Below are 21,408 nucleotides of genomic sequence, written 5' to 3' on the forward strand. Positions count from 1 at the left end.
AAGACTATGCACAATGAGAGCGCCACAGAACTCGCGGCAAGTTCCAGAGCTCTCACAAGCACTTACACACCTCCACACATACTTTCTAGCTCCAAGGAAATTGCTGCCTGACTACCTCTCAGTCTGACCCTGGGGGCTAGCCACCTGCTGTGCAGCTACCTCCAGCCACCCAGCTGTAAAATTACATCCACAGGCACGTTGAGAGGGTGAGACATGCCTGAGAGCCTCGGGAAGAACTGTCGGTTGCCTGCTATATGCTAATGCTAAACCATGATGCTAATGAGCAAGCCGCAGCAGACAGCTGTGTAGGGGAGGAACACAGAACACTTAGAGAGCTTGAAATATCTTACTATTTCGAACAGGCAGCAGCATTGACAAAAGACTAACACACATACAACCAGAGCTTCATTTATGACTGCGCACTAGCGTGGTGCACTCCCCAGGGGTGTACAGCTGAGCGGCTGCTTCTCCCTCTAGAATAGGTGTGCATGAAAGGCGATGCTTATGATGCATCCTTCATGTCCACACCCACAGATGGATGTGTTCCACCAAAGTTTCCCTTTTCTAATCGCTCTCTTTCTGAATAATGCTCCTCACCTGCAACCACTACTGCACCACACTACTTAAACGCATCTTCTTACACACATGCTACCACCACCATTACTTCCGCCCATCCCGGGTATTTCTCAAAAGCTTCTAACTTACGTTCATTTATCACTTCCCCTTTGGGAAAACACTACATTCCTCATGATATAGAACCGACATTACCTCCCTCGTCTCTCTCACCCTTTCTTGCTTCTCTCTCCCTCTCTCTTTTTCTCTTTCTCGCTCTCTCTGTTGCATGCAAACACACCTTTCCATTCCCAGCAGGGACACAATGAGAGAATGAGTCTCAGACCAGCAGTGATGGGATGCACCTTCCCGAATATGTAACACCTAATTCCTGAAGAAGGCAATTAGAGACTCATCCAATTACTTGACCATGTTGTAGCAAGTCGCTGTCCTAATGAACGCCTCGGTTTGGGAGTCTGACAGCACCAGTTCTCTCTGCTAGACCTGCTCTCTGGGGAGGCAGGCTGCCGAGGAAGCAAAGCAGCCAAACCTGGCTTTATATATGAATAAGGCTTTCTCAAGAGATAGCATCGTTCTGCAGCATTTAATCAGACGCTTCTTTTTTATTGTGTCAGCTGTCCATCCATAACTTATTAGTACTTTCATTTATGCATCACCCGTCCATCTGATTGACATTTTTGGCAAGCTAGCGATCATGCAACCCATATATTGTTACTCATCATGATCTGCCACTTGGTGATATATCATGGATAATGGCTTATATCTGTTCAGTTGTCTATCTGTGGCTTCACTGCATATTCTTCAATTTGGGTTTAAGGAATAATTGTGCAGTATTTGGAACTCAATATTGCTGGGGGTGCAGATGAGGCATGGTGGCACCTTTTTCCACCCAGTGTCCAAAAACATGCAGGTAGGCAGATGCTATATTGCCCCTAGATGTGAACAGGTGAGTGAATGGGTGTGAATGTTGCCTAGTGATGGTCTGGTATCCTAGTTGGTGTCCTATTCCCCCGTTGCGAACAGAGTTTCCAGGATCAGCTTTGGATGAGGATGAAGCAATGCTTGTTAACCATTCCATTCCAGATGTAGTCCCACCTTTCTGTTTTAATAAGGCTTTCCACTAGATTTTGGAGCTTGTGAGGACTGTGAGGATTTGCTCATATAGACAAAGTTCCAGTTCATCCCAAGGGTGTTCAGTGGGGTTGAGGTCAGGGCTCTTTGCATGCAACTTAAGTTCTTCCACACATTTGGCAAACCATGTGTTCAATGACCTTGCTTTGCTCTCAGGATTATTGTCATGCTGGAACAGGTTTGAGCCCCCTAGTTCCCTTAAAGGCTTTTTAGTCTGGGTTCTGTGGATGGATAAGGATTTTTTCATGTCTTATAGTAGTCCTACCCCCCTCCGATAGCGAAACACAATTCAAGGTTCCCTCAAAGGAAACAGCTGAAACTCAAACCAACCAACAAATTAATATATTTTTCTATTCCTTTAGCTGAACTCGCTTGACTTGGAGTTCTCAACAGGTTGGGCCAAGAGTGTGGCAGAAAGCAAGACAGCTCAGTCAAATGGGTCAGGATTAAGATGGTGTTTAGATTTTTCCCCTCAAACTTTTATGACTCTACATCTTTCTGTGGTACAAAGTGCCTAGCTCTAATGGTGATGACTTAGAGCTGTCATACTTAAGTCATCCCAAGTGTCTTTTGGAGGGAGAATTTTGTAAGAGGGAGGGGAGCGAGAGGGACAGAGAGACAGGCCTGTCTCATCAGGAGTCCCACAGAGTGCATCTGTCTCACCTCCAGCCTCTTCTTCTCCCGTTTCATGTTCCCACACCATCTAGGCATCTAATCTCTTCCTGTCTCTTCTCTCTCTCTGCTCTCTCTCTCTCTCTTGCTCTCTTTCTCACTCTCTTTTCTTGCTCTTTTTCTCATGCTCATACACCCTGTCCCTTCTACCACTGGCTGTCTCCCGCTCTCACGCTCTTCTCTCCCTCTGATGGAGGGCATAAATCATTGTGCTGTCAGCGGCAAAGCTCGCTAGATTATGCAATGCTGCTATTCAATTCATTTAGAGCCTGAAGAGAGGACCCGTGTGAGACCACCATCCACCCAGCACACTTCCCCACCTCTGCTTCCCCAAAATAGAGAGCGTCTGTCTTAAAGAGGGCTCTCTGGGGAGTGATATCATTATGCAGTCATTCTATCTCTTTTCCTCCCTCTCTCTCTGTCTCTCACACTCTCCTTTTCTTGCTCTAGTTTGTCCTACTTTATTCCTGTATTCCAGCTCTTCTGGCTACAATTCTATCTGTCATTTTTTATTTAGTTGTATTGTTCCGTACAGTTTGGTGTTCCTGAACCAAACTGGCCAATTCTGCTCCATTTACTTTTTTCTTATACCACTTGTTCTTCAAAAAAAAAGGCAAAGGGACAGGTCTTTCTTCTCATCAGCATTTAACTGACCTCATGTACCAAGTGGCTTTCATTCAGTCATATGCCATTGCCTTCCTAAGGTGTAAACATCTAATGGAAAAATGTTTCCATGATATTTCCTTTTAAACAGTTTGGTAAATTAGGATCGTGGCATTGTTTCAAGTGATTTCTTCCTGATAGAGGTCTCTGCATCATCCAAACTTCTAAAAGTTCTAAGCTCTTGCAGGCTCTGATTGAATGGATCTCAACTGGATCAGCATTTCTGTGTATACTCACTGTCTCTCTCCTTTCTGAAGATGGAGATGCTTAGGCATCTTCTGACAGCATTTAGATGTCCACTGGTGCACAGGTGTAGCCCGGCTGCCTGTCTGCCATTACAATGCAACGGTACATCCTCAACATCAGTGTAGAAGACGTGCCTTGTGTCCTGTCTCGCAGTTTGCACAATCCAGGTTTACCCTGCCTGGATTTGCCTATGCTAGTCACCTTCTTCTGCTTTGTTTTGGTAATTTGCGAGCAATTTTCTTACTGGGCTCCACTTGGGCGTGAAGGTACCAGCCAGACAAGGCTCTCCTGCATGTCCAGTTCTGCACTGCTGCCTACAGACGCCGACTCTTTGCATAGTGGGGGCCCACGCTGGGTCCCACAGACTGCACTTTTCCAGCTGGATGGTCTGATTTGGTTGCAAGGGGGGCGCGGTGGTGCTTTTGGCAGTGGGCAGCCCGTGTAAACAGCTGGCGCCCGAAGCCTTGTCCCTATTCCTCTGCGTCCAGATCATCACTGACGACCACTACATGACCTGATTGCAGCCTTCTGCTGCATGGTGCAGCCCAAAAAGTGCTTGCCTTCTGTTCGACTTATCTTCTCACGAAGCATCACGCAGCCGATATATATACACACACAAATATACTCGTACACGCACACACAATCTCTTTATGCACACGATATCATCATACACCTCATCAATCTTTGTGTGGACCAGAGTGACTGAGGAAAAGATGGCAGATGTGAAAGGCATAGGAGGAAGTTGGAGTGGCAAGCTGCTCTAGCAGAGGCCCTGGGGGGTGGAGGGCTGTGCAGGCTAAATTTGGCTCAGTGTGGACCTGCTGGTTTTGAGAGGCTAGATAATAGCAATCTGGGAATGGCAGGGGCTGGCAGGCAAACAGGCAGCACAGAGGCACAGCATTCCTGCAGTTAAGACAACACATATACAGGACCTAGTATTAGATATTAACCATAAATGCTTATAACACAACAATCAACATCATCAACATCATCATCATCATCATCATCATCTTTGACACACTGCATTATTAGCATTATCAGCTACAATGTGAATAAATATACTGCATGACTATACTTTCCTTACAAACACACAAACCAAACACTACTATTACAAGAATCGTGTAATTTGTAGTTAAATAGGTCATGGGCATTAAACAAGCATTATAAATGCATTTCTATTCAGAGTTGCTTCTCCATAAGGCACATCATTGGGCACCTGCTAATTTCTCATCCAAAAATAGTATTGTAACAACGTGTTAAATTGGTTACAGGGCATTCATCTATCAGCTATAGGCCCACTGATAATTCAGCTTCCGACGCAGGAGATCTGTTTTCTCATGTTCCACTTTTACTGTAAACACATAACTCCTGGTTTTATAGAAATATGATTTTTTTATGATCTGTTGTTGTTGTATACAGTATTCCAGTATAGTAAAAGACCATGACCCATATCACACACTTCTTCACACCGTACACACACTGGTGAGTGTTGTGATGGTCAGTGTACACCTGTCATCAAGCACAGAGGCTCCTACAGTCCAGAGGCTGACTGACAGCTTTTTAAAGGGAGAATTCGAGTAGTGATTTCAGTTGGTCATACCCTCATCAGTCTGCTGCTGCCACCTTACACACACACACACACACAACGCACACATTCACTCAAACTCATTAAAGAACTTAAGAAGGTGAACTAAACAGTAGTAGTTGAATTATACAAATCTATTTATCTGGATTTCACAGTTTCACCTCTCTGAGGTCATGTAATTACTGCTAAACTGTTAACATTGTTTATTGCAAAGGACATATACCCTTTAAATCAGTTGAATGTAGTGTTTGTGTGTGTGTAGTTGCAAAGCCGTTTTGTTGTTTTCTGTTCAGCTTTCAGTTTTCTGCTCAGAAGTAATCCCAATCTATAAAAAAAAAAAAAAACAGTTCTCATTTGCATCACATTAAACACTTCAATAATGCACTGTCTAATTCTTTGGAAATATTTATAATAATAATAATAATAATAATAATAACAATTATTATTATTATTATTATTATTATTATTATTATTATTATTATCAGAGGAAATAATCCTTTAAACCCAGTAAAACAGAACAGCAGGTGTACAAAGACCAAGTCATAAATAAAGTGTAATTGTAATCAGGCAGGAAGTGATGTAGTAGTATAAAAGGTATAAAAGGTTGAGCAAACACACGGGGCACAGAACGACAGTAATTACCCGCTTCTCTCGCACAGCCAGGCCTGTAGGAGCCTGCAGGTGTACTGCTCATAACCCCATCAGCCTTCGACCTGCTTCATATTAACCAGAGTGGCCCACCCCCTAGCTCCATTGCGCTCTCTCCTCCCTCCTCCATCTCACCCCCCCCCCCCCCAATCGGATCGCCCTCCATTAGCCAGAGAGCCAGCATCACAGTTGCCCAACTGCCTGCTAGCACTGTACCTGCTGTGCCAAGGCCCACGCCATTACCAATCTCCCAGCTCCTGATAGACTATTACCTGCCACAAAAAGCCATGTCACTGCTGGCTGCTGAGCATTTAGAGGTTTTTTTTAGAAGCTTACAGAACTTGTAGTAACTTTCTTGAAAAGTTTGCTACAAGACAGATGAGGACATGTAAGCTGTGGGTCTTACAGAACACTCCACAAACCATAAAACAACACATTCACTCATCCAACATACACACACTCATCCCCATGCAACACTTCCACTGTAGATGATCAGTCATGTGCCTCTCTCGGGTATCTCATACCTTATTTGGGGGGGTGTTGGCATGTCAGGAAGGACAGAGTGTGTGTGTGTGTGTGTGTGCAGAGAGGCATCGCAGGCATACAGATCACTAAGTAGCTCTCCCTTCAACTGATATTAAAGCAAATAATTAACCCTTTAACACTTAAATTATCATTTAAAAAATCAATTCGTTATTTTTTTATTATTTATATATATTTTTTATTTTATATTTATATATTTTGTTGTTTTTTTTAAATATTTTTAAAAATTACATACGGGTTGAATTTCTTTGAAATGAATAAAGATTTTGTTCTATCACCTTATAAAGTTTAAAAAATAAACTGATGGCCCATCTATTGGAATAGATATGTAAATGAGATGAAAAGGAAATTTAAACTGAAACAAATTGTTCACATTCAGGTCTAAAATAAATCTAGGAATATTATTGACAGGAAAAAAGATTATGTAGGATTGTTGCATGATATAGCTGTTTTAAAAAAAATAATAATGAAAAGAATTTTAAAATAAATTTTTCTTTTCTTTTTTTGGTTGTGTAGAAAGTTTGGAAAGCTATACCACAGAACAGAAATCAGTTTGGTTTGGATTAATATTCTTGATTTGATTTGAAGGAGATTTTTTCGTAGAGCTGAGGTCTCCACAGGGTCATTTGGTCATTGGTAAGATATTAAAACATAAAAAAGCACTTCCTTGTTACTGACATTTGTTAGTGTGTGTGTGAGTGTGATATAAAGAGAGTGATGGAGGTGTTGGATGATTAAAAAGTGAAGCTATAAACAACATTAGCCTTATGAAAATTAGGTCACGCTAGCTGATTAGCACTAATGTTAATTATATTAATGGGCTCAACTACGCCATCCTCGATAGACCCTTTGTCTAAATTCAGATTCATGTCGCTGCTACTACTACATACTCCACACACACACTCTGACACTGAGATCCTGATTTAAACATTTAACCGGGAAAAGACGGCAGGCTAGAGAAAGAGAGGAAGACGGAGAGATGCTGAGAGAGAAAGAGAAGCAGCGTTGCATCAGGCCTCAATTGCATTGTACTTTGACAGATTGTAGGCTCGCTTTGCAGGGGCAGCACCGTCTCATTTGTCCCTGTTTGATGGGGAAGTATGTCTAGAGGAGGGGAATGCTCTCCATCTCCCCTGTAATCAAATGGCCAGGAGAGGCACGGCACAGGCGCTCACAGCACAGCGCACACTTTACTGATCTGCTCTCTGCCAGGCTAGCGTCAGGCCCAATCACAGCTCAAAGCACTTCCCGCTGAGGCCATGCTGCTGCACGCCGCTTTTAACACCTCACCGTCTCTTGAAGTTTGGGCCATGTCTTAGATTTTAACCCTATTTCTAAATAAAGCACTGACTATACTGTCAGTGTTGTATGAAGTGTAAAAAAGGTTTTATGTCCACGCTTAGATGAATATTGGTCTTTGTGTTGGGTTTGAAAATTTATTTATTTATTTATTTATTTATTTATTTTTAAAGACAGCAGCACAAACAGTTTACCATAAAGGAACTATTTATTTATTTATTTTATTTTTTTCTATTTTTTTTTTCTTTTATAAAAGACCCCAGCACAACCAGTTTTACAGAAAGGAACACTTTCATACATTAAAACATATACAATACATAAAAAATAACACAGGAGAAATAACAAAAGAAGAAGAAGAAGAAATCATTATAAGAAATCAGAAGGGGAAAATATGTTTAAAGAAAAGGCATCATAGCGCCACCATCAGGTCAATTGGACTCATCTCTCTTTGTCTGAGTGAAAAAAGAACAGACCAAATTTCACATCTGTACAATCTATGGTAGAAGAAAAAGAAAAGAAGAAGAAGATAGAGCCATGTTTCCAATTATGAATCCTAACATTTCAATCATTCACTTGTCATTCCATCACGGCTCAGCGGCGCCCTTAAAATTTCAGTGGCCTGCTCTGATTGGGCTCTGGGATGAAGAATGGGGTTTCATAAAAAGGGCCCGCTATGCCTCAAGGTCTCATAACGGCGGCGCTGAGCTGAGCCGAGCCCAGCTAGGGACAGTGTATGTGTGTATGTGTGTATGCACACCACTGCCCAGGCAGCGAAGAGTCCTGAAAGATTCCAGCCTCCAGCATGTGTGTGTGTGTGTGGGTGTTGCTCTTCATCTGATTATCGTCTTTGTTTATGTTGCCCCCACAACAAAAGCACAGACCGCTCAATTTCTCTTCAGAGTCGATACCTCAGTGTCCAGCACGCACAATCCGGGGCGGTTTGAAGTGGAGGAAATCCAATGGTGATCCTATCAAACTCCGTCCAGATATCGGCTCTCAGCAATGTTCCTGCGCCCCTAAATGATCGCCGTTCATCACTTTGTCTATTAAGTCGCTTGGGCATTTGACAGCTTGCCATCGACACCCCATAGAGGAACCGACCAGCCGGCTGCTGGAGTGCGTGTGCCAAAGGATCACACCAAATTTGTCAACATCAGTCAGTGCCCAATCACCATATGAGCTCAGAAACACTACACCGCTGCTCTATTTATTTTTCTATAGAGTTATATTCATATTCCTCGAAGAGTTAGAGGTTATAGACAGACCTTGATGTAATAATTAAAGAAGATATCTCTCTGGGGACGCCAGCAATTTTGCACCCAGGTTCTTCATCGTTCTTCTTCGTGCACTCTTGTTGTCCTGCTGTATTGTCGCAGGAGCCTCTGTATGAAACTGGACACTTCCTTATCCTCCTCGGCGGTCATCTATTAATATATGAAGGCTCATTTGTTAACTAGAACGGTCGCTTTTCTCATTTTGGCCCCTCCTCCTCCTTTTTTTTGTGAGCTTTGGAAGTATAATTTTCAATTTTTAATTTGCTTCATTTAGATTAAAATCATTAATCAGGACAGAAAGTGAGTTCATTTTCTGGAAAATAAATGAGCTCGTACAAATGACTCTTTATTAAGGTGTGTGTGTGTGGGTGTGTGTGTGTGTGTATGTGTAGGGGGGGTGGAGGATTCAGGTAATCAGGACCACTGTGCTTTCTTTTGTAAGAAGAACAGGGGAGAAAGTGATACTAAAAGATAAATGGTACACAGAGAGGAGTGTAGTGAGGAGCTCAGAGCAAAGTTTCAACAAAACGGTCATCAGAACAGATTCCAACTGAAGGATTTCAAGATTTTTTCACGATCGTGGAAATGGACCCAAAATCAAGCACTGCTTCTTCTTTTTTTTAATTACAGCAGATTTTCTCAGATTTGGGCTGAGAAGTGTCCTGTGACATCATCAAAAAACAACATGAGTACAGCTACAAAAAAAAGAAAACACACACACACACACAAAAAAAAAATCTCAAATTGCATCGCAAATGTGGAAAAATCTGCCATTAAATCAAAGATGTTTGGCTGCAACAATCACAAGTCAACCTTTTGTAAAAATCCTTAAATCCTGACATCTTATAAACATTCAGAATTTCTAGTGAGGTGCCTTTTTGTTGTATTATTTTTACTATAATAATAATAATTATTATTATAATTATTATTATTAGAGAAAAGAAGCTGTCCTCAACTGCTCAGTTACTTTCTGTGGTGTAACACAGAGGAAAGTCGCCTCTTCTATCTTTTATTGTCTGCCCTCTTCGGCATACGTGAGCATACAACCATCCATGACTGGCTACTGTGATTAACAAATGAGATAGATGATAGGGCAAAGGAGCATGTTGTTGTTGTTTGTTTGTTTTATTGGACCACTCAGGAGACCCTAATTGGTTTACACAAAAACAAAAGACAATTCCATCCATCCTTTTTCCATCCAGTGCTTATCCTTATCATATGTAACCTGAAGGGGACTCAGGGCACAAGGCAGTGGATACCCCGGATATGGTACCAGCCAATCGCAGGACACACACACACACACACATTTGGGTCAATTTAGAGATGCCAATCAGCCTACAATACATGTCATTGGACTGTAGGAGGAAACCAGAAAACCTGGAGGCAACCCTCTAAGCACAGAGAGAACATCCACATACATCCATGTTTTTGTAAACATGCCAAAATCACGCATGAGTATCCATTAGTTAAATGAGTATCCATTAGTTGAAAGTGCTACAGATGTGATTGTTAATCCACTACTCCAGGATCAACTCTGGCTAAATCAGAAGAAAGCATTCTCTCCTGCAGTGGTAGAGCCTTTCTTCACAAGGCTTTCAGCTCAATCAGCACTTTCACGGAGAACGCACAGGTTCACGGCAGTTTGCATCGTTCTTAGCTAATGTCTAATTTTTAGGTGAGTACTGGGTGAACGCTCGCACTGAGAGAGGTGCGGTATATGAATTTCTCTGTGACGTCATGGTATGGATTTGGATTTAGAGTGCTGTTTGATGAGCCTGAAACAAACAAACACACACACACACACACACACACACACACCTGGCTTATTAGACAACATGGTCACGTCTGTTTACTCGCCGGTGGTCAGCACATTTTCTCAGGATGCAAATCCTCATCAAGGGCTAAGCCGGGTACGAGAGAAAATCTTTCACCGTACAGTCAAGAAATTCAAAGCAACCCTTTGCACAGTGTGTGTGTGTGTGTGTGTGAACCTAAAGTCTTGAAAACACTGCAGAAATCCGTATGCAGAACTTCTGAACCCACAGAAGCTGTGCAAGACAAATGCTGTCAATATTGTCCTCCCTGTGTAATTGCGTTATGGCAAAAATGAAGGAGTGGACTGACTGTGTTTGGGAGAATTTACCAGCAGAAAACTATTTTAAAAGAATGAAATTATCTGCATGAACTGGAGCGCACTTGTTTTGTCGCTAACTGTGTCGCATTTGTGTGAGACAGGAAATAAATTCTCATAGTGTTAGGAGGGTGATCGAGACGTCGGCGTCTCTCTCTCTCACCCCTCTTCATCTTTGTGTCTCTTTCCCCAATCTATCTCGCTGCTTTTCTCTCTCCATGTGAAAATTTAATAACTCAGCGGACTCAGGGGATCTGGCAACCCACAGTCCAGTTGCTTGCCCATATTCATTTGTTCCTGGCCCATTTGCATGGGAGGTGGAAACTCTGGTGGTTTGCCGCCGCTGCTCCACTCTTCCTCTCGGAAAAGGGGGGCTGATCCCCGACACAGCACCGAGCCTCGGCTCTCACCGCATGCTTTGTTTTCTTCTCAGCTGGAATCGCACAGTTTGGGCCTAATAAAAGCTTGCACAGTGAGCCGCGCGTTGGCACAATCAGGGAGCTTGTGAATGCTTCTGTGAAAAAAAAAGAAAAAAAACACAACAAAACAATTTGGTTCCCTTCTAAGAAGTGTCAAAACATGCTGGGGGAATTTATGCTGCTGAAAGGGCTGGCTTGTTTTGTACAAAATCATCCTCACCTGGTGCTTAGAAATCTCCTAATGTCTTCTGAACTTAAGGTGTTATGTAATTCAGCATGTTTAGACTATTAATATGAGTCAGGTTTTATATGCTTCCCAGGTTTTTCTCAAACAGGGGTAAGAAAATTAGCCTTGTAATGAAGATTTTGATATAGACATCCCCCTATTTTGTCCCAAATCTTTTAGCCTATTTCCCTTTCCTTCCCTTCCCTATTTCCCTTCCTCCTTCCTTTTCTCCTCATCTCTCGGACCCCCATGTGAAGTCCAGAGCGTCTTCCCAGAAAGCCTTCCCGCTCTGTTTCCTTTTTATAGTGAACCGGTAATCTAGCAGGCTTAACTCCTGGCTCGACTCAAATCCTTTCCGAGGCTATGGGTTTGTCTTTGAAGGTGTGTGTGTGTTTGTGTGTGTGTGTGTGTTTGTGTAGGAGTATGTAGGACGTGTTTGCTTTGATTTCACATACCACCTAGCTACAACTTTGCTCAGATGGATGGATGAGTATACACGGATAGAATAATGGAAAGACAGATGTGGTAAAGTTTAATGTAGCCGAGGCTATTTTAAGCCAGGCAGTAATGGAAGGCATGTATACAGCAACACACACACACGTACACACACACACACACACACACGTACACACATACCTTTCATTCTGCCTGACCTGAGTTTGTCTTTTAGCCCCAGATTCACCTCACTCTTTTTTTTTTCATCTATACAGCTGTAAAATAACTTACTTTGCACCCAAAAAATAATTGATTTTGGATTCCTTTAGTGATAAATTGTTGAAAATCAATGGAAAATTAAAAAAAAAAAAAGCACACACACGTTTGCCAGCATTCTTGATATGTGTAGATTTGTTGGAAACACTAAACAGTGCCAAAGTAGTGTGCATGATTCCTGAATCCTATTACAGATTCTGAACACATCCAGGTAATATGATTCAGAAATGATGCACACTTTTTTTTTCCTCTACAGATTCTACTCAAGAATTTTGAAATGGAAAGATTTTATACAAGAGAATTTCATCCCCAAAAACGTGTCTAATCGATACACTTTCACACACACATATCCTTAACATGCACTGGTTTATGTGATGTGTTGGTATGATCCACACCGAGCTCCGTCGCTGCTTGCACCGAGAGCAGCTCGCTCTCGCTAATAACCTAATCAAGCCACTGCCCTGCAAAATTCTGTCTTATTTTATTGTTCCCCATAAATATCCATTACCTCATAATTTAGCAGATAGCAACTCATTTATTCTATAGCCTTAGGCCTACACGCTATTTCAAAGATGGTTTAGAGGCCACTACAGCTATAGCAGATATAGTTATATTTAAGGCAGGCTATTGAAATACTGCCAAAGGCAAATTGTATTTAATCCATACTGTGGCCTGTCAAATCTTTTAGCCAGTAATAAAATATTTTCTGCTCTATGATAGCTGTAGGACTGGTTTTATTGTGGGTGGGGGGTCTCTTTATTTCCCAGAAAGACATGAATTGGTTTGGTTACAGTAACTGCAGTAACTGAAGAAGATGGCTGCCCTTCAGTAGAAGAAAAGATTTATGCTATTGATCACAGAGCTGTCTACTTAAGAAACGCTCGTGATATTTCTCTCAAAAAGATATCTCTTTCATTCAGTTCGCGTTTAATTCCTTGGTGTTTTCTCTTTCCTGACACACAGCCCCTGACGTCAGAGGTCTCTGACCACGTCTAATGAATTAGCTGCCCCCTTCTTTTTTTCTTTTTTTTTGAAACAGCCAAACCTGCCGGTGACTTGATTACTTCGCTAACACTTCCCTGTAAAAACGGTTGCAGACAGCTCACGGGATTCCACGCCAGCTATGAAATTCAAAACAAGCCTCGTAAGATGTTTATGGTCATCTGTGAGGCTCTCGTAAAGGGAGAAAAGGGTGGATCATTTAAAATGAGGCGAAAATAAAAAATCCCAGCTTTCACAGCTCCAAACAAGACGCGTGTCTGCGAGCGTAATTAAAAAGGGAAAGAGGCTTGTAATGTTGTGTGGATTTACACTGGTGAAAAAATAGATGTAGGTGAAGAGCTTGGAGGTTGGAGGAAACACAACAAAGGAACTGATCAAAACATTTCTTTACATAAAGATGAGCAGTGAGCATTTACATGTAGTGAAGGTTTCTTATACGAATTATGGTTGTCCATCTCTGTGCCCTTAGAGGATTCATCAACATTTAAGTGGGAAGTAAAATCAGTCTGAACCCATGTACAGTCCTTCACACTGTTTATGGTCCTGTCCTTATTGAAATAGTGGGCACAGGGCAGCTTTGGCAGCATGCAGACTATGAAGCAATGCTATTTGTCAATGCCACTTTACACCAGCTCATAGATACGCAGTCAGACAAGCAGACGGCAGCCTTTTGTGTCCACACGCGTACATGTAACCCAATCTAGCAATGGAGGAACATGTGCACCACGGCGCCTGCTTGCTTTAGAGTCACAGACCGATAACTGACCAGCCACAGGACACGTGCATGCATTGTTGCATATGTTCCTATACGGTAAGGTTTGCCTTACTTTCGGCTGTCTGAGGCACCTGTTTGACATGGCCTTGAGTTTGAGGCCACAGAGAAATGAAAGCAGAGCTACGGAATAAGCCTTTCTGTCTGGGGAAGGAGAAGCCTCTAATGCAAGCAATATAAGACAATCACTCATTTTCCACTAGCGAATCGAATAACTACAGAGACGCGATGAGACAGGAATTACAGCCTTCTTCCTTCACGCACTGTGCACACAACTGCTCTATATTCAGCTCTTTCTTATTCCACAGTGAAGCTCTAAACCCGTATGTCACTTCCTGTTTGTGCTGACGAAGGGCTAGCGTTTCTACTCAAATCCCAACCTCAACCATGATCATATGAATTTTATTAAGAAATACAACAAACTGGTCTGACTGTGCACTTTGACCAGTTACAGCCGAGTGTGTTTTATACGTTCTTTGTTGTACAAAGAGTTGCTTTCCTCACTGTTTACTCTCAAGCTGTTCAAGGCGACGAGGTGTTGCAGTAAACTCGAACCGGACTGTCAGTAATCCGACCAGGCTAATAAAAGCCCCATAAATCTGGACAGCATTAGCCAGGCGGCAGATGAGGGGCTTGCAGGAGGGGAGGGAGAGATAAGATGTAGCACGGGGCTGCAGGTGAAGCCGTTATGAGTGAGGAGAGGCCAACGCTAGCAGCAAATTAACACAATAAACTTTCTACACTCTCCAACCGTGACAAAGTCTGGTCCAATTACAGCAGCTTTTTCCCATCTTTTTAAAATCGTGCATCTATTTTTGTGTACTGCAAATGTGTGTGTGTGTGTGTGTGTGTGTGTGTATCAAGAATCTCTCATCCTCTGGACATTCTCTGTGAATGACAGGGTCTTGACAAGGACAGAGATAATTACTCTTCATTATGTTATGTCCCAAAGCAGAGTAGCTGTTTTCCAACCACAACAAAGCACACAAAATATTCACTGACCTTTATTCAGTGTATAAAATATACAGTATGAACACCTTTTTTTCCTCTTCCCAAAATGATTTTCCCTCAGTTGGTGTATTAATGTTAATCAAGTCCATCTGATTTGAAATCTGATAACTGTGAAGGCTGTAGATTGGAGGGGCAGAGGGCGGAGTCATCCTGGAAAAGACCACTCCCATCAGAAATGTTCCAGAAATTTCCATCCATTGTAACACCAGAGCCACTAGCTTTATTATTATTATTATTATTATTATTATTTCATGTTAGTCCTATTGTATATCCAAACTTTGCCTACATTATATTATACTTCTTCTCAATTTCTCATCATCAAACCCTGGTTTCTGGCCCACTTTTAAGAGCTTTCTAGAGAAAATCCTCTAGGGAGCTTTGCATAATTAAATTAAGGCTCTTTTTGTATGTCAATTAATTAAAAGCAGAGGACAGGTCTTGAAGTCTCTGGCCACATCAGCCGATGAGAGGAAGAGAGAGGAAAGGGAAAAAAAGGTAGAATCTTTTGCACCTCAGTGAATTACTGGCCCTTCATGGTGTAGATGTGGGACAAAGTATTGACAGTTACTTAGACTGATGGGAGGAAAACTATGAGGAGGAAAGAGTGTGGAAAGGACGGCTGCCTGTGGAGACACACTGATGCATTTTCAATCAGTCTTTCAGAGACGGGGACAGATTTAAGGGATGTGGACCGACGGGGATTTACGACCAAACCCCCAGGATTCCATCTGTGATACAAGGTCCTTTGAAATTCTGAATATTTATTTAATCAAGTCTTGATTCGGTGTATTGTATAAACACTAAACAGACGAGGAATTTTCTTGCATCTATTATGGTGCAGACGGGAAAAATATAATCTGTTTTTAATTTTTAAAAAGCATTGACATTTATTTGCAATTATTGGTGTGATTTTTTAAAAATAAGACAATGCACTAAGAGGTACTAAAGTATGAATAATGAGCTTATGATTAATGAGCTTATCTGGCCTCTAAGCTCTTTTTTGTGTCAGTCCAGGCAGAATGTGAAATATTTCAAGACTCAATCGCTAACATCCTGAACGTTTCGTGTGGCTTCTTGCAGTCTCACACGTACACATACGTACACACACACACACACACACTATCTGACATGGTGACAATCATGCGAGGCAGTGTGAGGTGGTGGGAGATGGGCAGGTGTGTGTCCGGACGTCACGTGGAGAGAGCGGTCGTGGCCCTATCTGTCAGCAGCTGGCCATCTCCTGTCCACAGCTCTGAAATGGCCACTGACAGCTGCTGCTCAGTTGGGTTTAACCCAATGCTTGCTCTTCGTTGCCCTCAATTCTTTTAAAGTGACAGTGCAGCTCTAACTGCAACGCTCTGTTAAAACAATACCACAGTACACATGTAGCACAGTCTGACCTAACTACATCAGCACAGAAGAGATGTTACACCTTTCAGATCTTCTCTGCTGATGTATTAGATCTGATGAATGAAAGATATAATACAGAGATATAATGTTATTTCCTTGTTATTTGTGTGTGTGTCTTTCAGGAGTGCGGCTGGACAGAGTGCGTGGCGGCAGACAGAAATACAAACGTCGGATAGATGCAGAGAACAGTCCCTATCTGAACCCACAGCTGGCTCTGCCACCCAAAAAGCCATGTAAGCCTCCTCTTAACTGCATCAAAGTTAGACTCAGTTGGAATGAATGAATTTAATAGATAATTCAATTATTTCTTATATAATGCCATTTTCAGTCAGAATAAGAAACTATATATATATATATATATATATATATATATATATAATTTTTTTTTTTTTTTTCTAATAGCATTAAAGCATTATTGTTTGTACTGTAATAAGAGAAGGACATACAGATGTGATAGAACCAGCAGACAAGGGGACGATGTGTATATATATACAGTGAATACCTATAGTGTGTGTGTGTGAGAGAGAGAGAGAGAGAGAGAGAGAGAGAGAATGAGAGAACGAGAGAGAGAGGCCTAATCCGGATTAAATCCAATCTGGCAACGACATCAAACCCGAAACACCGGCTCTTCCTCGCCGTCTGACTGCTCGGCAAACACACAGCACTGCGGCGCTTAACAGATTTGGCCCTAAAGCCTTTTTACTTAATGCTAGCATATTCTTCTGGAACACAATATGCTTTAATGCGTGATAGCAGCCGAAATAATCACAATTATTACAGCCACAGAAATCATATTCGAAACACAGGGGCATGGAATAACCTTCCGTCTAATCCTGTTGATCCCCCCCACCCCACCCCCCGCTAGGGTTAGCTTTATTTTCATCTCTGCACCAACTTACTTCACGGCTCATTCGCGCAGTCTAGCTTTCTCTGGGTTATTTTTATTTTTTTGTCTTCGTTCTGATACCATTTTCTTTTAGAAAAAGCTTTTTTTTGTTCTGTTTAGGACTGTAGATTCCAAACCCTGAACTGTGTGAAATGTGACCAAGATTCGAGCTAATCACTATAAAATTTATTGCACAGCTATGATCCTGCCGTACGTTTAAAGCCCAGCGATTATATTCGGCAGTGCTTTTGAGTTGTGTTGTGTATGTTGGGTGTCGCGTGTGGCCTCACGCTCCCCTCCCTTTGATAAATGGATGGGGAGGGAGCTGGGGGATGAGCATGGCCACAGCCTTCCTGATCGATTATTTGCACATAACAAAGGCATGGGGCTTTGGAAATTGGGTTGCATTGATTCTAATTAGGGAAACATTAAATAAGATTTACCTAGAGATAGCACATCTCTCTCTCTCTCTCTCTCTCTCTCTCTCTCTGGACTGAAGAGACTTGGCCAATTGATTCACCACTCCCCTTCTTCCATCCTTTTTCTTTTTATCTCCCTCTCTTATTCTCCTGATATAAAGAGCAGGGGTTTAATTTAGTGATATGTTGTGTCTGTGTTCAAATTTCACACGTCAGCAATTTCTATCGTATTTTATCTTTATTATTACATTAACAGTGTTCAATTTTTTCTTTCATCATTATCATGAGGAAGATTAAACACTAAGTTAACAGTACAACTGTCATTTGATCTCTAGTTAATGTTATCACAATATCCTATTGTGTAACAAATCATTCCTACCACTTTAAGAGTTTATTTAGCAGTCTTTGAAAAAAAAAAAAAAAAAAGATAGACTTTTCCCGGAAAGATAAAATCCATTCAAATGTCAGCACCTGCAGCAAAAAAAAGGCTTGTAGTTCAATTTTGTGTCAGAGCGAATGAGGGCGAGCATTCATTCAGAAAAGAAAACTCGCCGTGGTTTTAACGACTCGATCGGTCTCTTCTCCAGGAAGAACAGCCTTGTCAATAGTTCCTGTTGAGCTGCTGAACTACTTGCTGATGAACAATGGCATTTCTTTGTGATCGTGTTCGTATAATCCTATTCTTTTCTTGTGTTTTCTCCTTGGTGTTCAAATACAGTCCCCTTTGGCTGCCTTGCAGATAATAAGATCGTGTCACACTTGCTGGTGGCCGAGCCTGAGAAGATCTATGCCATGCCGGACCCAACTGTTCCTGACAGCGACATCAAGGCTTTGACCACGCTGTGTGACCTGGCAGACCGAGAACTGGTGGTCAATATCGGCTGGGCCAAGCACATCCCAGGTAGGACCACCAAAGTACACATGCAAGCGTTCGGCTTTACATGAGACTATTGTCGCTATCAAATATTATCATTTGAATAAGGAATAATCCACAACCTGCTATGGTGGAAGCTGTTTTTCCTCTTAAACCCTCCAAGTTACTAATGATTTTTAACTGCTAATGCCTGTCCAACACACACCATCCAAGACTGACCCACTCAGCAGTTTAAACCCCAATCTCTCTCTCTCTCTCTCTCCCTCTCTCACTCTGTGTCTCTCTCTCTCTCTCTCTCTCTCTCTCTCTGTGTCACTCTGTCTCTCTCTCTCTCTCTCTCTCTCTTTCTGTCCCCCCCACCCCCCCGTCCCTCTCACACTAATTTCAACGTACTTTATTGGCATGATTGTTAGCAATATTTCCAAAGCATAAAGAAGGATTTAAAAAAATGAATAATAATGAATTTTTAAAAAAGACAAATTACAAGGTGCCAGTGTAGGACAAAAATATAATATATATATATATATATATATATATATATATATATATATATATATATATATATATATATATATATATATATATATATATATATGGATGAGGATTATGTGAGGGTTATGTCTTTCTCTGTCTCTCTGTCTCTCTCTCTGACAGCACAGAGGAAATAAGATCAATTTGTTTAGTTTCAGCTTAATTCCTCCATGCACAGCGCCTTGAAATCTAAAGCAGCAGACATGGCGCATTTTCTCCTGCCTGCTCACCTTAGCTTCAGAGCTGCTGAAAGGACTGAAAGGACAACATTACCCATGAGCAGTAATGGCTCCGGTGACCATGATTGAGACAAGTGGCCCTCACGATCTCACTCCATCTCCCCCTCACCCCTCTCTCTCTCTCTCTCTCTCTGGCTACTGCTTTATTGCTCATCTCGAGCTGGCAGAATGAGGAATTTTCACTGATCTCTTTAACAAAGGCAGTCTTTTTGCATTTAATCTCTGGCCCAGCCGAGTTTTACGTGCTACTTTTTTGATGAGAAGCAGTTAGCAGCCTACAGACGAACACCGGTCTATAGGAAGGTCAGAGTATGAGATGTTTATGTATTTATTCACTTGTTTTTTTGTTCTTAACAGATGCTAATGTAATTCTTTAACGTAGTTGAAAGTTATCACGTCCGTCGAGCGTCAGGTCTCAGGCATGGAGCAGGTACACACAGCAGTTCGTAATGTGTCACGAGAGGTGAGAGCAGACTTTTGTGTGTCCTTGGATCAGTGCCAGATTGCTTCAGGCTTGCCCTGCAGACCGGATCTGATTCCATCCATGAGCAAAAAGACACGCTGCTGCAGCCAAAATGCATAGAAAGGCCCTCTACTTCACCTCTTCCTGTCTCCCAGATCCTCTTTTTAGGGCAAGCAGCACGCCTTATGTGGTGTAGATGACTTCATAGGTGTCCTTTTATTAATAATTATAGTGTAAAGATGGAGGAATGGATGGATGGATGGATAAATGGATGGATGGATGGATATTGTATATTTTAAAAAAGGGGGTAGGGTTTGATCACAAGCAATTCAGTTCATTCACTTCATAAACCATTTGTGGTTCTTTTTTGGTAGCTGGAATTAAGTTTAGGGATATGTGGTGAAAGATTTAATTTGGATAATAAGTAAATATTGATTTACATGTATAAATAAACAGAAATAATCAACAGTGAAATAAAATTAACTGAACAAGGTGTTAGATACTAGCTAACTATAGGTACTGCTCTGACTTTTCTATTTCAATTCAAACAAGTCAGAACATGAGTAAAGATATGTATTACTGTTTACCGTTAATATAATGTATTGATGAACCTGTGTTTTTAGATCTTTGGGACTTAAGGGCCAAACTTTGTATGCTGGTGTTTTGCATATCTATTTTTAAAAAATGATAGAGCCCCCTGGTGGTCAGCAGTCCTGAGCTAGAAGGTTAAAGCTAATGTATATATGACGTTTTATTGTAGTAGACATTTTAGAAAGAGAACAAGGCTTTCAAGATGTGGGGAATGGAAATAGTTGCAAAAATGGTTGTGTGTGTGTGTGAATGTGAGAGAGAGAGAGAGAGAGCGAGAGAGAGATGTGTACATCCATGTCAGTTTGTCCATTTCATACACATGAATTTATTCAGAGTGTTAAGTGAAGACTCAGTTGGCACGTTTTTGCCGCTCTGTATGTGTGTGTGTGTGTGTGTGTGTGTGCACTGGACTGGGAGCGATTGCTCAGCAGAAGAGAGATGACTGCATGACAGGAAGTCAGCAGGCAATTCGAGTTGTGCTCGAGTCCGCCGTCTCCTGCTGCTCTCATCTCCAGCCTCACGCCTTCCTCCGGCGTCGAAAGGAAAAGGAATCTGATATAGAGATCTGTTTGAAAAAAAAAAGTGTCAGTGACCCTCTATCGAAGTTCTCTCACACAGAGAGCGGTGTGTACACACACACACACACACACTCACACACAGACTCAAAATGATAAACCTTCCAGCTAAATAGAATGGTAACCCCACTCTCTGCTTCACTCTGTCTCACACACACAACGTCTCTTCCTCCAAAACGGACACGAGCTCAGCGAGCGGCTTTTTAACCTTTTCCGTTCTCGGCCTTTGAGCATGTACAGATGTGCTCTCGTGGCTGTCGTGTTGTCAGCATACAAACTCGCCTGCCTCACTGCTTCCTATGCTACAGTAATTTTTTTTAATCAAATTGATGAAGGTCTCCGTTTCTCCCCGAGAGAGCTGCGAAGCAATTTAGCGCTCATGATACAGCGGCTGTGTTGCTAACCGTCGTAACCAACTGTCAGGGCCTCGCGCGGGAGCTAATTTGAAGTCATTAGGTGCGTGCAGCGTGCGGGCAACAATTTGTTACGGTGGTTAGGAGCGCGCCTGACATTT

The 21,408-nt window shown here is 41.9% G+C and overlaps 1 protein-coding gene across 15 annotated transcripts in view; it reads left to right on the forward strand.

The window, feature by feature from the left end:
• Positions 1-21,408, forward strand: part of esrrga (estrogen-related receptor gamma a) — a 122,721-nt gene that overhangs the window by 82,712 nt on the left and 18,601 nt on the right. For 14 of the 15 annotated variants that reach the window (XM_058399992.1, XM_058399995.1, XM_058399981.1 and 11 more), the window contains 2 exons: positions 16,439-16,549; positions 18,340-18,522. In XM_058399992.1, the coding sequence (XP_058255975.1) occupies positions 16,439-16,549; positions 18,340-18,522 (294 nt within the window). The remainder of the gene's footprint in view (positions 1-16,438; positions 16,550-18,339; positions 18,523-21,408) is intronic. The other variant, XM_058399983.1, reaches the window with a different exon arrangement.

This window comes from Hemibagrus wyckioides, linkage group LG09, assembly GCF_019097595.1.
Source record: "Hemibagrus wyckioides isolate EC202008001 linkage group LG09, SWU_Hwy_1.0, whole genome shotgun sequence".
Lineage (NCBI taxonomy): Eukaryota > Metazoa > Chordata > Actinopteri > Siluriformes > Bagridae > Hemibagrus > Hemibagrus wyckioides.